Here is a 14,708-nt window from a genome sequence, read left to right on the forward strand (position 1 = left end):
ACAACTGCTGAGCCCAAACACCCTGGGGCCTGCGCACCACAACTAGAGAAGAGAAAACATGCGCACCACAACTAGAGAAGAGAAAACATGCACTCCACAATTAGAGAGAAGCCTGCGCACCACAATGAAGAGCCCATGCGCTGCAACAAAAAAATCCCACATGCCTCAACGAAGATCCTGCATGCCACAACTAAGACCCGATCCAGCCAAATAAATAAGTAAATAAATAAATAAATAAAGTAAAATAAAAATTTATTTTTAAAAAAGTGGTTTGAAAAAGTTTAAATACAGCAGGAATTATTAAATACAGCATATATTCATTTACAGAATTTTATGTAGCTACTTAAAACATTTTTTAAAATCTTAGAGAATACGTTTATGTGTAAGGATTCTATAATAGGCCACAAATCTACATACATAAAATGATATGTGTATATTTCCATATAGAGACATACACAAAATAAGACTGGAAGGTAATATACTCAAATGTTAACCTAAAACTTCATCAGTAGTTTCTACGTTTTCTATAATGTCAATGAAAAAAAATCAGAAAGAAGCTTCTGAAACTAAATTTAACATTTATGAAGTCTTTAATATATTATTACCTTTCAAACCAATAATCCTCTTCTAGAAACATCTTAATCAACTAAAATAAAGAATGAGCTTGGGCTTCCCTGGTGGCGCAGTGGTTGAGAGTCTTCTGCCGATGCAGGGGACACGGGTTTGTGCCCCGGTCCGGGAAGATCCCACATGCTGCGGAGCGACTAGGCCCGTGAGCCATGGCCACTGAGCCTGCGCGTCCGGAGCCTGTGCTCCGCAGCGGGAGAGGCCACAACAGTGAGAGGCCCGCATACCGCAAAAAAAAAAAAAGAGTAAGCTTTATAAGCAAAGGTGCTTATTGTGCACTTTTAAAAAATATTTTGCTATTTTTTTCTTATTTTTTTATTGTTTTGGCCATGTGGCATGTGGGATCTTAGTTCCCCAACCAGGGTTCAAACCTGCGCCCCCTGCATTGGAAGCGCAGCATCTTAACTACTGGACCACCAGGGAAGTCCCTCAAACCACTTTTCACATCACAGTGCCACGATGAAGATATTCGATAACAAATCTTTGCCCATATTTCTGGTTATTTGCTTAGGCTAAATTCCTAGAAGTAGAATTACTGGATCAAAAGGCATGAACGTTTATAAAACTTGATGCATATTGTCAAATTTCTTTCTTGAAAAGCTCGAAAAAGCATGACAATGTGTTCTTTTAAACAAGATAAGGATCATTTTAAAGAAGCTGGCTGTGGAAGTCATGTTTCTGCTATTTTGTCACTCCGAAGATTGAGGGTAATTTCTCACGTTACAAATATTTGTATGTAACGCCTGTCATGTTTTTAATACTGTGGGGTTTACTTTTAGGGAGATAAGACAAACTGCCATGGCACTATTGCTAAAGTGCAGTTTTGCTACTTAGTAGATGTTATTTCAGTAGTTGAGAAGGCAGTAAGACACCTGTATCATGGTCTTTGAACTTCATTGTAAATTTCTCCACTCCTAGTCTGTCGAAAAGGGAGAACAGATTAACTAGAGAAGCAGGCTTTATATAAGTAGTCGCCCTCTCACCCCCGAATCAATCCGCAGAGACTACCACTGTAGGCATGCCTTGTAGTTGATAGTTCTTCCACTTACTTTTCACAATTGTTGTTTTCACTGGTAGTCTAAGTTGTACATCTATTAAAAAATATTCACTGTCTTACAATTTGTAGAAAATTTATATCAGTGGCTGTGGAGGCCCATAATTTGTTTTCTTTCACAGACTGTTCTTATGGTAAAAATTCTTACAAGCCTTTTATGCCTACTATTACATGTCCATTAGAGAGCACAGGGATGACAAAGTGAATCTCAAAAAATTTAATATTAGTAAAAGTTTGGAAAAGCAAATTCTGTGTCTTTTTTTGTGGACAAATATTTGTTATTTTCACATTATTTACATAGATTCTTACACTGTGCTGGTAAGATTCCAATGATGGCAAATATATTAAATTTGGTTTCATTGCTTGAAAAGAGCCTGATACACATTTGCCACAACTCGATTTAAGAACTTCTGGTGAACATTCTTGATTTAGTTTTTTTGCTTTTTCCATATGTCATCTTTTGAGATTGGTATTTCAGAATGAAACTTTTACTGCTAATGAAGACCCTTGATGTATCCTCTATTTGCAAATAACCATTTTTTGTTGTAAGTGTGATCTATAATAGTAGTTGTGTAGGAGTCTCTTTCATGCTTTTGGAATTTGTTCTTTTGGAAATCAGGAGTATACCATTCAGACAGATTGCTACAGGTAGTAGTTTCCAGACAAGTGGAGATAAGATTTATCATTATCTTAAGTTTTACACTTATTAGGTTCTTCCATATCAATTAGACAGTTTCTCTCTCCAGTTAAAATGGCCTTGCTCTCCTTACTGATTTCAGCTTGATCATGATTGGTGAAATTAAGATGAAGACCGTCAGAACCAGCAATTGTGAGGTTTTTGTAGTTAAAGGTCACTAGTATCATAGGCTTTATTAACTGCTTCTGAAAATATTATTTATTCTTTTTACTTTATAAATTGTTTTCTTTTATGTTTATGAAGTGCTGACATTTCCGTGAGGTGTATGTATTATGGTAGTATGGTAGCAAATCAATTTTGGTAACTTACAGTTTATCACTTGGGTCTGTTAACTATCCTAGCTGAATGCCATCAACACATTATATAATTTGGAACTTCAATGGTATTTAATTGCTAAAGGTAGTAGCAGTTTTTTTTAAATAAATTTGTTTACTTATTTACTTTTGGCTGCGTTAGGTCTTAATTGCTGCTCACAGGCTTTCTGTAGTTGTGCCGAGCAGGGGCTCCTCCTCGTTGTGGTGCCTGGGCTTCTCATTGCAGTGGCTTCTCTTGTTGCGGAGCATGGTCTCAAGGCATGCAGGCTTCAGTAGTTGTGGCATGCGGGCTCAGCAGTTGTGGCTAGCGGGCTCTAGAGCGCAGGCTCAGTAGTTGTGGCGCGCAGGCTTAGTTGCTCCATGGCATGTGGGATCTTCCCGGACCAGGGCTTGAACCCATGTACCCTGCATTGGCAGGCGGATTCCTTTTTTTTTTTTGCGGTACGCGGGCCCTCTCACTGTTGTGGCCTCTCCTGTTGTGGAGCACAGGCTCCGGACGCGCAGGCTCAGCGGCCATGGCTCACGGGCCTAGCTGCTTTGCGGCATGTGGGATCTTCCCGGACCGGGGCACGAACCCGTGTCCCCTGCATCGACAGGCGGACTATCAACCACTGCGCCACCAGGGAAGCCCGGCAGGCGGATTCTTAACCACTGCGTCACTAAGGAAGTCCAAGGTAGTAGCAGTTTTTAATGATACATAATAATAAAAAAAAATGGAAGTTCAGCCTAATCCTGGCTGCTGTGGTGACTTCATTTTCCTCCTGTATAAAAATAATGTAGGGCTTCCCTGGTGGCACAGTGGTTAAGAGTCCGCCTGCCAATGCCGGGGACGCGGGTTCGGGCCCTGGTCCGGGAGGACTCCACGTGCTGCGGAGCAGCTGAGCCCCTATGGCGCAGCTGCTGACCCCGCGTGCCACAACTGCTGAAGCCGGTGCCCCTGGAGCCCGTGCTCCGCAACGGGAGAGGCCACCGCGTTGGGAAGCCCACTCACCACAGCGAGGAGTGGCCTCCGCTCGCTGCAACTGGAGAGAACCCACGAGCAGTGTCGAAGACCCAACATGCAACCAAAAATAAAATAAACAAATAAATAAATAGAATTAGAAAAAAACCCAGTGTAGTAATCAGTTTCCAGAACAACAGCTGTTTAAGCCAGGTGTCCTGGAGCCCTTGTGCTTATCTTCGATGAGAACAGAAAGAAGTGCTAGTAAAGGGGATAGAGAGCTGAATTTGAATTCCACTTCTGATCTTTATCTGCTATATGACTTTAGACAGATCATGCCTCTGAACCTTGATCCTCATCTATAAAATGGAATAATGTCTATTTTGCAGTACAGTGCCTTGAAAACTCAGCAAATGCTGGTATTTAGTGTTGCTATTAACAGTGAATAAATAAGATCACGTAGTAGGGTTTGCCTCCTCCTAAGCTTAAAGAGTAGTCTTTTGTTTTTGTTTTTTCCCAGTAATCAAGAAGAATGTTGATTTATTTATATTTTATTAGAGGAATGTGATAACTTTTTGCTTTTCTCACAAAATGGGGATAAGAGTACCTGCATTTTCAAATTGTTACGAATATTAAAGAGATCATACAGCATATAAAGATTTTTATAGGACAGGACCTGGCACAAAGTAAGTCTCAGTAAATATTCGTTGTTGTTATTATTTATAATACAGATACAAGAAAGCAGAAGATGGTGTAGAACAGACTTATTAAATGTTTTTCCATTAATGATTAAATTCAGATTAGGTTAATCCTCGTATTCCATTTCTTCTTCTCATTGCTCAAGTTTCTCCTGCATTTGCTGGCTTTTTCTCTCTGGTATCCCCTTCCTGTAATGGTTCTTGGCACCAGCTCTTCTGCTTGTATTGTTCTGGATCTATGTTAGTGAAATGGAGCCACCGTGATCTAGGCTTGCCTTTGCAAAAAATCCTCCAGGGGAACAAAGGTGTGGAGGAGAAAAATGCCTGAGAACTGAGATTCAGTGGTTGAGGAAATAAATATTCTAGTAAAGGCAGTTTTAGTCTCAAGGTATAGAAGTCTTTTCTGCTTGGCAAAAATTCAGGGCATTAAATGAAGGAACACCAGGGATTCTCTCTGAACCCCAGAGCAGGAAATATATACGTGGGCCTCCTGGGCACTAGGAGGCTTTTCTGTTTCCATAGGGGTTCCATAGTGTCTTGTCTCTGATTTTTTTCAGCACATTCTTTCTCTTCTTTGTGTTGACCATCTACTGCTTATTCACCGGGTTATACTTGACCCAAAATGACAGCTACAACTGCCAAGTGTTTAGGGAATTTCACTTTATCTCTCCATTGCTATCTGGCCTGAATGCTAAGGAGAAGTATCTGATTAGGTCAGTTTATCACTTCTCTTCAGGTACTAGGGGTTTGGCCATTTAGGAGAATACTTTTGTTATAGTTGTTTGTGGCCAGAGGTGGTGGGAATCACAAAGTTGCCCTTTCTAGGCAGGTGTCTTGAAATAGGTCTGTTACAGAAAATATTCAAAAAAGTGTTGCTTTGTTGAACTTTATTTTTCCAAGTGCACTACATAGCTCTGATTACTGTTTTAAAATATAGACTTCCAGTGTGATTTCATAAATACCAACTTAGTGGTACCTATTGTGTTTGAGTTTGGTTCTTGTATACAATCAACAGAGAAGTGGCCAAATTAGCTCAAGTGAGGGGACATTCATTGTAAAGACACCCTGAGCAGTTAAGTGACAGCAATCCAAGGGCAGGAATGCTAGTAAAGTAAGGCCAAGAACTGAGCCAGAATGCTGTCAAAAGTTGCTTCTTTTTTAGGTCTTTTATATTGGACTGCATGGACCACCATGGTAACCGCTTTGTTCTTTGAGATTTAATGTTCAGTAATATATATCTGCTTGAAAATCTGATAAATGTAATTTGTTACATATTTGGATCATTAACTCCTTAAATTTGGATTCCTTTATACCCAAGTCTGAGTTTCAGTGGGTTTTTTTTTTTCCTTGACTGCGATGTTGGCTGGCCAAAAGACAAAAATCTGAATAGAGAAGTAGGAGGAGAACCAGGAGATCATAGTGGTATGGAAGTCAGGGAATGAAGGAATTTGAGAAGGTGACTTTATTGAGATGTTTTTTTTTTTCTTATGAGAACGGAAAAAACATGAGCTTGAACTAGTGATGATTTTTATTTTTATATGTTGGAAGTTTCTGAATGGATTAGAATGGAAGTTTCTCTGAATTGAGGATTAGCTGGGAATTGAGAAGAGAGAAAAATGGTTGTACTTTGAAATGCTAAGTTTTAGAAAGTAAGTTAGACGTTTGTGTGATCTAGGTACTTCTGATATTGATTATGAAAATGCTGACCTATATAGAGAGAGGCTCACCTCCCTGGAATGACCAAAACCTACCCTTTGCTAACCGAGGATAGGGAAAGAAGAGATGGATGTATGGGGACATTTCAGTAACTTAAAGAGAATAACCTGTGAGATGGATATAGTTGAATAAATGCCTACTAGGTATTGGACATGTCTCATTTAATATATTTTTAAATGAATTTATTTATTTATGGCTGCATTGGGTCCTCGTTGCTGCGCGCGGGCTTTCTCTAGTTGCGGTGAGTGGGGGCTACTCTTTGTTGCGATGCGCGGGCTTCTCATTGCGGTGACTTCTCATTGTGGTGGCTTCTCTTGTTGTGGAGCATGGGCCTAGGCACGTGGGCTTCAGTAGTTGTGGCTTGTGGGCTCTAGAGCGCAGGCTCAGTAGTTGCAGTGCACCGGCTTAGTTGCTCCGTGGCATGTGGGATCTTCCTGGCCCAGGACTCGAGCCCGTGTCCCCTGCATTGGCAGGAGGATTCTCAACTACTGTGCCACCAGGGAAGTCCCTCATTTAGTCTTCATAGTAAACGTATAAAGTAGCCAGTGTTATCTCAGTTTTACAGATGGAAATAGTGAAGTGTATATCATTCATTGATTCTGATAAGTGTATGGGATGTTGGGTATGGTAAGTAGGGCTTCTCAAGGAATGCACTTTAGAATATCATTCTTAATGATTTGTAAAGTGATGCTTTTGCGTAATTTTTCAAATGTGATGTATAGTTCCGGGTTTATCTGTTTTGATTTTATAACTTCCTATGCGGTAAAACACCAACTTAATTTGCAAAATTATGATTCTAGTTAGGACAAGATCTATGTTAGAAGAAGACGACAGGTGTTGAGGCTTACAAAAGGAAGTTCTGGTATCTGGGAAATGGAAAGGAAACTCAGAAGCTAGGTCATTTGTACAGATGGTATTCTTGGGTGGGATGAAGTGAGGAAATATGAGGTAGGTCAGACACTAACGTGGTTTTCTCACTTTGCCTCTTCAGTAAAGGGAGTAAGAGATGCTTTTATGGGGTGGGGCCTCAGTAGAGAAAGTCCTGGATGGGTGTGAGATGGGCAGCTGTCAAGTAGCCCACAGAGAAAAATAGGAAATAGTTTTGTGAAACCAGAGGTGATAGGTTATTTAGTGGAAGGCAGGAAGCCTTACAGACATTTAGCAAAAGTGAAGATGGAATTAGTAAGTCGTAGTAGAAATTAACATTAACCCTTCACTCAAATTGAATACTAGAGAAAGAGGGGGAGGTGTCGAGTACAAGAACTTGAAAAGATAGTTCTGTCCTGATGGGAGCATTTTCTTTGATTATAATTTACAGCCAGCTTTTCTCCTTTATGATAGAAAAGGTTTCTGTTACCTGCCCAAGAAGTTTCTTACAGTCGTCTGTTTTCATCATTTGATTTTTCTTGATTCCTGAGCGTCTTCTTCTGATCATTAGTTTTGTTTCCTAGGAAGAATTTTGTTGAGAGTCTGCCTGGTGTTGATGACCATATCAGGTATAGCTCCCATTATAAACAATAAGTTCCTGACTAGTTAAAAACACTTTTGTGAGAGTGACTTGGTTTATCTTGTCTACTCAACTGTGGGTAAATGGTTTAAAATGGAGTTTCTGTACTAGCAAAGGCTCCATTCTCGTTGTCTATAGGAGGTAGGAGGAGTAGTGGTTCACCTTGTATGTGGGGCAGAGAGAGACACACCCTGGAAGAGGGAGAGCTGGAGGAGGTGAACAGAGAGCTGAAGATAAAGAGAGGGTGAGGAGACCTGAGAGGGTGAGCGAGCCAGCAAATAAAACGTGGTAGGAGAGAGAATGACGGGTGGGTGGGAAGGCAGTATAGAAAGGGATGAAAATTGCTGTGAGGGAAGGATGGGCAAATTTTGAAGGTAGGGGGAGGAGACAGTGGAAAGCAAAGGCAAGAAGACCAAGAGAGCTGACTCATCAAAGCCCACAGCAAAAGCTGTGAAGGCAGTTCTATCTGGGGGTGGAAACTTCCTGTGGCTGCCCTGGAGGCAGCTTGATAACATAGAAAGGACATTGCACTTTGAATTGGAACATCTGGATTTAGATCCTGGAAATGCCATCTAAACACTCTTCCCTACTCAACAGTGGTTGGGGAAGGCATTTCTGTGAGGCTCAGTTCTAATCTCTCAAATGGGAATAATTACTGTGAGATTGTTGTAATGATTACATAAATATGCATATTGCATGTTCTCTGCCTTCCCTTACCATTCCTACTTTATTTTTTTCATTTTTGTAGCCACTCCTACTTTTTTCTTGGGAAATATAAATAGAATTCCAACATTCTTGGTTAAAACTATTTGTAGGTTTTTGGATTTTCAAGAAACGCCTAGCATCTAGTTAAATGCATGTTTAGATTCCACAGAAAAAGCTAGATGTAGAACTTTATGTGTTTAATTTACATGCTTTGTAAATGTTAACTCTGACCTGAAGGTTCAAAATGATTTTATCTGACGTTTGTAGAGTTTAGCTAAGATGCTGTCCTCATCTCCCCTCCCCTCCTTTACCACCTGTAGTTTAGGAGCTTATTCAGTGTGCTTACTGAAATAATGTAAACGCCTTGTACTGTGAGCCTAGCTTCTGTTTCAAGGCCCTTTGAAACTGTTTTACCACAGTAACAGGCCTTATCTCTATGTCTTTGTTCTCATATGGCTTAAATTTAGTGTCATTTTGAATTTTATAAATTTACATTTTTGTCAAGCATCCCAAAGCTGTTACATCTTAGTGACACGATGTATCATTTGTAGCATAGTGTCAGCTCTGGGTTTTGAAAATGTGTAATTTAAAACAACGCGACCCGGGCTTCCCTGGTGGTGCAGTGATTATGAATCCGCCTTCAGATTCGAACCCTGGTCCAGGAAGATCCCACATGCCGTGGAGCAACTAAGCCTGAGCACCACAGCTACTGAGCCTGTGCTCTAGAGCCCGCGTGCCACAACTACTGAGCCTGTGCTCCTAGAGCCCGTGCTCTGCAAAAAGAGAAGACACTGCAATGAGAAGCCCGCGCTGCAACGAAGAGTAGCCTCCACTCGCCACAACTAGAGAAAGCCCATGCACAGCAAAGAAGACCCAACACAGCGAACAAAATAAAATAAATAAATTAAAAAAAAAAAAAAACAATGCGACTGTATTTTTATGTGGTGACAGTTCAGTCAAATTAAGATTATTGGGGTGGTATTCAGTCAGCATGTTAATAAAATCCTTAAATTGGTTCCCCCAGCTGTATTCAGGTTCGTGCTCCATACTCTACCCTCTCCCTGCCTGTCCCTAGTTTGACTCTCTTTGCATTTATCCACTGCTAGAAATTGTTCACATACATTTGGAGGTAGTGATGATTGGATGAGGGGGTTTGAGAAAGTCCTGCTTCAGACAATCAGCAGTCTTTCTCAGGTAGGCAGAATAGCTTTCCTCTTTATATTACTCAGCCATAAAAAGAAATGAAATTGAGTTATTTGTAGTGATGTGGATGGACCTAGAGTCTGTCATACAGAGTGAAGTAAGTCAGAAAGAAAAACAAATACCGTATGCTAACGCATATATATGGAATCTAAAGAAAAATAAATGGTTCTGAAGAACCTAGGGCAGGACAGGAATAAAGACACAGATGTAGAGAATGGACTTGAGGACATGGGGAGGGGGAAGGGTAAGCTGGGACGAAGTGAGAGAGTAGCATGGACATATATACACTACCAAATGTAAAATAGATAGCTAGTGGGAAGCAGTCGTGTAGCACAGGGAGATCAGCTCTGTGCTTTGTGACAACCTAGAGGGGTGGGATAGGGAGTGTGGGAGGGAGATGCAAGAGGGAGTAGATATGGGGATATATGTATATGTATAGCTGATTCACTTTGTTACAAAGCAGAAACTAACACACCATTGTAAGGCCATTATACTCTAATAAAGGTGTTAAAAAAAGAAAAAGAATAACCTTCCTCTTTAATAAACAAGGGACATTACTCTAGCCTCAGGCAGCAAAGGTGACTTGTTGCTCATAACTGAGAGGACCAGTAGACTGTTGGACAGTAAAGGGTTTTTGAATTATGACTGTTTTGCGTAATCTATTCCACACTTCATTCTTGCTCTTAAATATTACCTTGTAGTAATGACCTTGGAGATGAGTTAATTGAAGTCTAGAAAGATTGTTATGATGTGGGTAGTACATTTAATGATAAGTAAAGTTTGAAGAGATCATTGTGATATGTGCTATTTTTTATTTCTTCTGGTTTTCAGATACTAGGAGCCCCCAGAGATATTCCAATATGGAGAAATGTTGGGGGCACTCCATTATATAGTTTGTAGCGCCTTTCAACCTGAGGTTTATCAAAGAAATACTGGCTTGGATCAAATGAATCCCCTAATTTGTACTTAACTGTTTTCACAAGGACTGTGGTCTGAGTCAGTTTTCATAAGGACTGTGGTCTTTGAGTCAGTAGCAAGGTTTAGGTCACATAATCATCTACATACATTATTGCTTTTCAACATGTTGATCTTTACTTATTAAGTCAAAATGTATGAAATACAGCTACAGTAATTCTCTCCCTCTCTTTTTTAAAGACTCTGCTTCCTTATTTATTTATCTATCTATTTATTTATTTGGCTGCGTTGGGTCTTAGTTGCAGCACGCGGGCTCAGTAGTGGCAGCATGTGGGCTCTCTAGTTGTGGCGTGTGGGCTCTAGAGCACGCAGGCTTAGTTGCCCCCATGGCATGTGGGATCTTAGTTCCCCAACCAGGGATCGAACCCGCATCCCCTGCATTGGAAGGTGGATTCTTAACCTCTGGATCACCAGGGAAGTCCCTACTGTAATTCTTGTGTGATGGAATTTGCTTTTTCTTTTTCTGCATTATGTGTTTTTCATGTTTGAAAACAAAAGGGAATGGGAGGGGAGAAAGCAGGGGTCATTGCTGAACGCTGATGATTAAAGGTAAGTGAATGTTTAATCTCAGTCACTTGATTATTGTTATTGTCTTGTCAATATCTGAAAGTAAACATAGAAAAGCTTTTCAGTTGTGTTAATGTGTATGTAAAATTCAAGATGCTAACTTGGAATTATTCCCTCCTCTATTCTAAACAATAGGTACGTTCTATGGATGAGCTGAATCACGATTTTCAAGCACTTGCTCTGGAGGGAAGAGCGATGGGAGAGGTAAGTGAATTGGTGTGCCAGAAAAGTGGGCCTGTTTTTAAGAGAAGGTTGGAGCTGTCTTTCATCAAATGTGTCCGAATCTAGTCTCCAGAAGTATGTGCTTGCTTTTCCTTGTTGCCATCCTCATGATAGGAGTGGGATATTGCAGAATTTTGCCAAAACAATCTCATTATAAGAAGAATGTTAACTTTAGCCTAATGTCTTAAAAATAAAACAAAACCAAAATGTGAGCACAAATTAATATTATCTTAACCAGTCAGTTGTAAATTGAGGTGTTAAAATTTTACAAAATAGTTTTATATGCATAAAATGTCCTTAACCTTTGGCTCATTTTCCAGTTGTTAGGTTCTTTTGCAGTGGAAGGGAGTTTTAGATTGGATGCTAGTCAGAATATGTTGATAACCTATTTTTAGAGCAGTGTTATTTTTGAGGAAGTTGTTCAGACTTCCATTGTGAAGAGGGAATTGTTAGATTTCTGGTGAAATAATTCCAGAAGGTTGAGGCCTGAGCCAGTCATCCCTTATGTAGATAGAATTTAGAAATAAGAATTTTGGTTTGTTTGTAATGTTTAAAATTTGCAGAAACAAAATTTACCATCCATTATATTGATAGTGAAGATTGCCATAATTCTAAAAGAAAGAGGAATATAAATCAAGTATAGCAGGTTTCTGGTGCTTTTAGATGTTGACAATAAGAGTGTATTGGTGATAGGTAGAACATACAGGTTGAATTAATGGCTGAAGATGTCACAGGTTCACAAACTGGGGGCATTTGCTTGTGATTTTTTTTGTTCTGGAGAAGTAGCCTTAGGTTTTTTCTTCTGTTTTATATTTTGTATATCTAATATTTAAAAGCCCCCATATCTATTTTAATGTTTTAAAGGAGGGAGAATAGCTGTATTCTGGATTCTCTTTTATACTATTCATTAAATACATTTGTTCTTTGATTTAGCCAATATTCTTTGATCCAGGCACTGTTCTAGGTTCCAAGGACTCAAAATTAAGATAATTTCCTGATTTATAACAAATATTCATTTATTACCATTGTGGCTGGGCATTAGTTAAAGTCTTTGTGTTTTGATCCTAAGATTCTTGCTTCCTTGGTTATAAGATTTTGTTTCCAACTTTTCTGAAGCATCCTGTGGTCAGAGTCGAGTGTCCTATTATCTTGGGTTCATGGGGTTTTGGCCTGTTTTTGTGTTTCCTCTAGACCTTGAAGAACAGATTGGTAGGTGTTCTTATGTTTCCTGTGCCTGCCTAATATTAATGAAACAGTGCACATCAATAAACCCTATCTGGTTATTGAGTAAGTGATTTTCTTACTAAATTTCTGGAGCACAGTTTGAACAGAAAGTTAACAGATGTGTCTTATTAATTATAGATGGGGAAACTGCATTCATCTGCTTCCGCACTCCTGTGGTTCTAACCTGGTCCACTCTAAGCCCAGTCTTTTAAAATTAGTTACGCAGTATAAAAATAATGCCCTGTTACTGTTTTGTAACACTTCATAATCTTTAAAGACTTAACTTAATTGAAGAAGAGTGAACAGAAAGTGAATTTTATTTAAATTAACAACAAAAATATTTAAAAAATCATTTTCTTCTTCCAAAAATATCCCTTCCCCACAAGGTCTCCAGACCGCACCTCCTTATTTTTGTTAGAGATGTCATTTTTTGATGTTTGTATGTAATTCGTCAGAGCTAGGTGTTGGCATATGTAAATAACTAAACAAAGTACATTCCAACAGTAATGCAGTGTCACTCTTCTTTCCTTATTATTAACAAAGTAATAATAATAGCTACCATTTGTTGACCATCTATTAGGCAGATGCTAAGAGGTTTGTATGCATTATCTCATCAGTAACTCTCTCAGGATGGTTCTGTTACCCAGATAAGGAAAAATTTTGCTCAGGGTCACACATCTAGAAAGTGATGGAGCTGGGACTCTGACCTGGCTACCTCTCCAAAGCACGTGCCCTTAGAGTAAATGAAACCAATACTTACAAAATAATTGATGGTAAAAATCTCATTTTAGTAAGCTTTATAACAGTTGATATTTGGGGAAGGATTTTAAAAAATGCTTAATACACTTCCCTTCCAAAATACACTTAACTGAAGTTATTTTTTGAAAGCATAACCCAGTGTCCAGGCACAAAGGGGACAACTAAGTTAAGTATGGAGTGAGGTTTTTGTATTCAAGGAACTCTTTCTTTAGCTAGTTGAGGAAGGAGTGAATACACATGACAACAGAAAGAGTTCACTGCGTTTCTTTGTATGGTTCCTGTTTTGAGAAGAGAGTGATCAGTATTGGCAGGAGTAGTTTGTGATTACTTGGATGGAGGTATAGGACTTGGGAAACGTCCTCTAGTTTAGTTAGGATTCACATAGGTATAGGTTGGGGGAATGTTTTTTGCAGAGATACAAGGGAGATGGGCACAAAAGAGAGATGAAGAAAGCTAGCTTTTATAATAAAATAAAAAAGCATAGTTTCTAATTAGTTTAACGTCATTAAATTTACTTCCCTTTAAACAATAAAGCATCTCTGGGAGGGGATGTGTGTAAATGTAGTGTTTACCCATATAAAAACTAAAATTGCAAGTAAATTGCATGGATTTATAAAGCCAGGCACAGTATTTTTTTGCTGCAGTTATTTTATTTGTATTTGTGTGTGTCTGTGTGCTTGTGTGAGAGTCCCCATTAGGGCAGATGATACCTATGTTCAAGAGTTTGTGAATCTTTAGAGTTCAAAGAGAATTGCCTCGATTCAAAGTAATTGATTTCTAGTAAAGTTAGTGCTGCCTGGCTCTTGCAACTTTTTTTTTTCCTTATCAAAGCCAGTGCTAGACTCCTGGAGTCACTTTGCTAGATAGTGTTTCTTAGAAATCTTGCTCAGAGGTGACTACTTAAAACTTTGCCTTCAAACCTTGCTGGTTGTCTGAAGTACAGCTAGCTGTTCTTAGCTGAAGGACACTCTACAAGTGCTTTACTTACCTCCTATTCTAAAAAGTCAACATAAAAAGGAAGATAGGAAAATGTCTTAGGCTTAGGGCTACAAATTATTTTCAAATATTTCATTCACTCTCCTTGCTAGCAGCCCCTTTCATTCAACTTTAAGTCCAGTCCTGAAAAGTTTAAAGGCACAGATTATTTCTGTTAGTTGAGTATTCAAGACTGTGTCTTTGTAGTACTGAGGAAGGCTCATTGACCTGATGTTTCTGGGTTCTGTTTCTGCCTTGGTTGGTTTATGGTCTTGCATGACTTCTTTATTTTACGTCCTGAAAAAGCATTTGCAAAGAGGATAGTGGTTCTCGTTTGAAAGTACTTTGAGAGTCTTTGACAGAAAAGCCACCTTATTCTGAATAATTGGTTTTCTCACTTTTAAAAACCAAGGAACTTTTTTTAAGAGTCCTTAATGTTTTACATGTAGTAAACCTGACAGCGTTCAGGGACATTAAAATAACAGTGATTATTTCTGGAATAAATGGAATGTATTTAGGTATGTG

The 14,708-nt window shown here is 39.1% G+C and overlaps 1 protein-coding gene across 15 annotated transcripts in view; it reads left to right on the forward strand.

Moving 5' to 3' along the window:
* The window catches only part of PUM1 (pumilio RNA binding family member 1), a 127,378-nt gene that overhangs the window by 24,623 nt on the left and 88,047 nt on the right, over positions 1–14,708 (forward strand). For all 15 annotated transcript variants that reach the window (XM_060308786.1, XM_060308800.1, XM_060308824.1 and 12 more), the window contains one exon: positions 11,139–11,207. In XM_060308786.1, coding sequence (XP_060164769.1) covers positions 11,139–11,207 — 69 coding nt within the window. The remainder of the gene's footprint in view (positions 1–11,138; positions 11,208–14,708) is intronic.

Source organism: Globicephala melas, chromosome 1 (assembly GCF_963455315.2).
Source record: "Globicephala melas chromosome 1, mGloMel1.2, whole genome shotgun sequence".
NCBI classification, from domain to species: Eukaryota; Metazoa; Chordata; class Mammalia; order Artiodactyla; family Delphinidae; genus Globicephala; species Globicephala melas.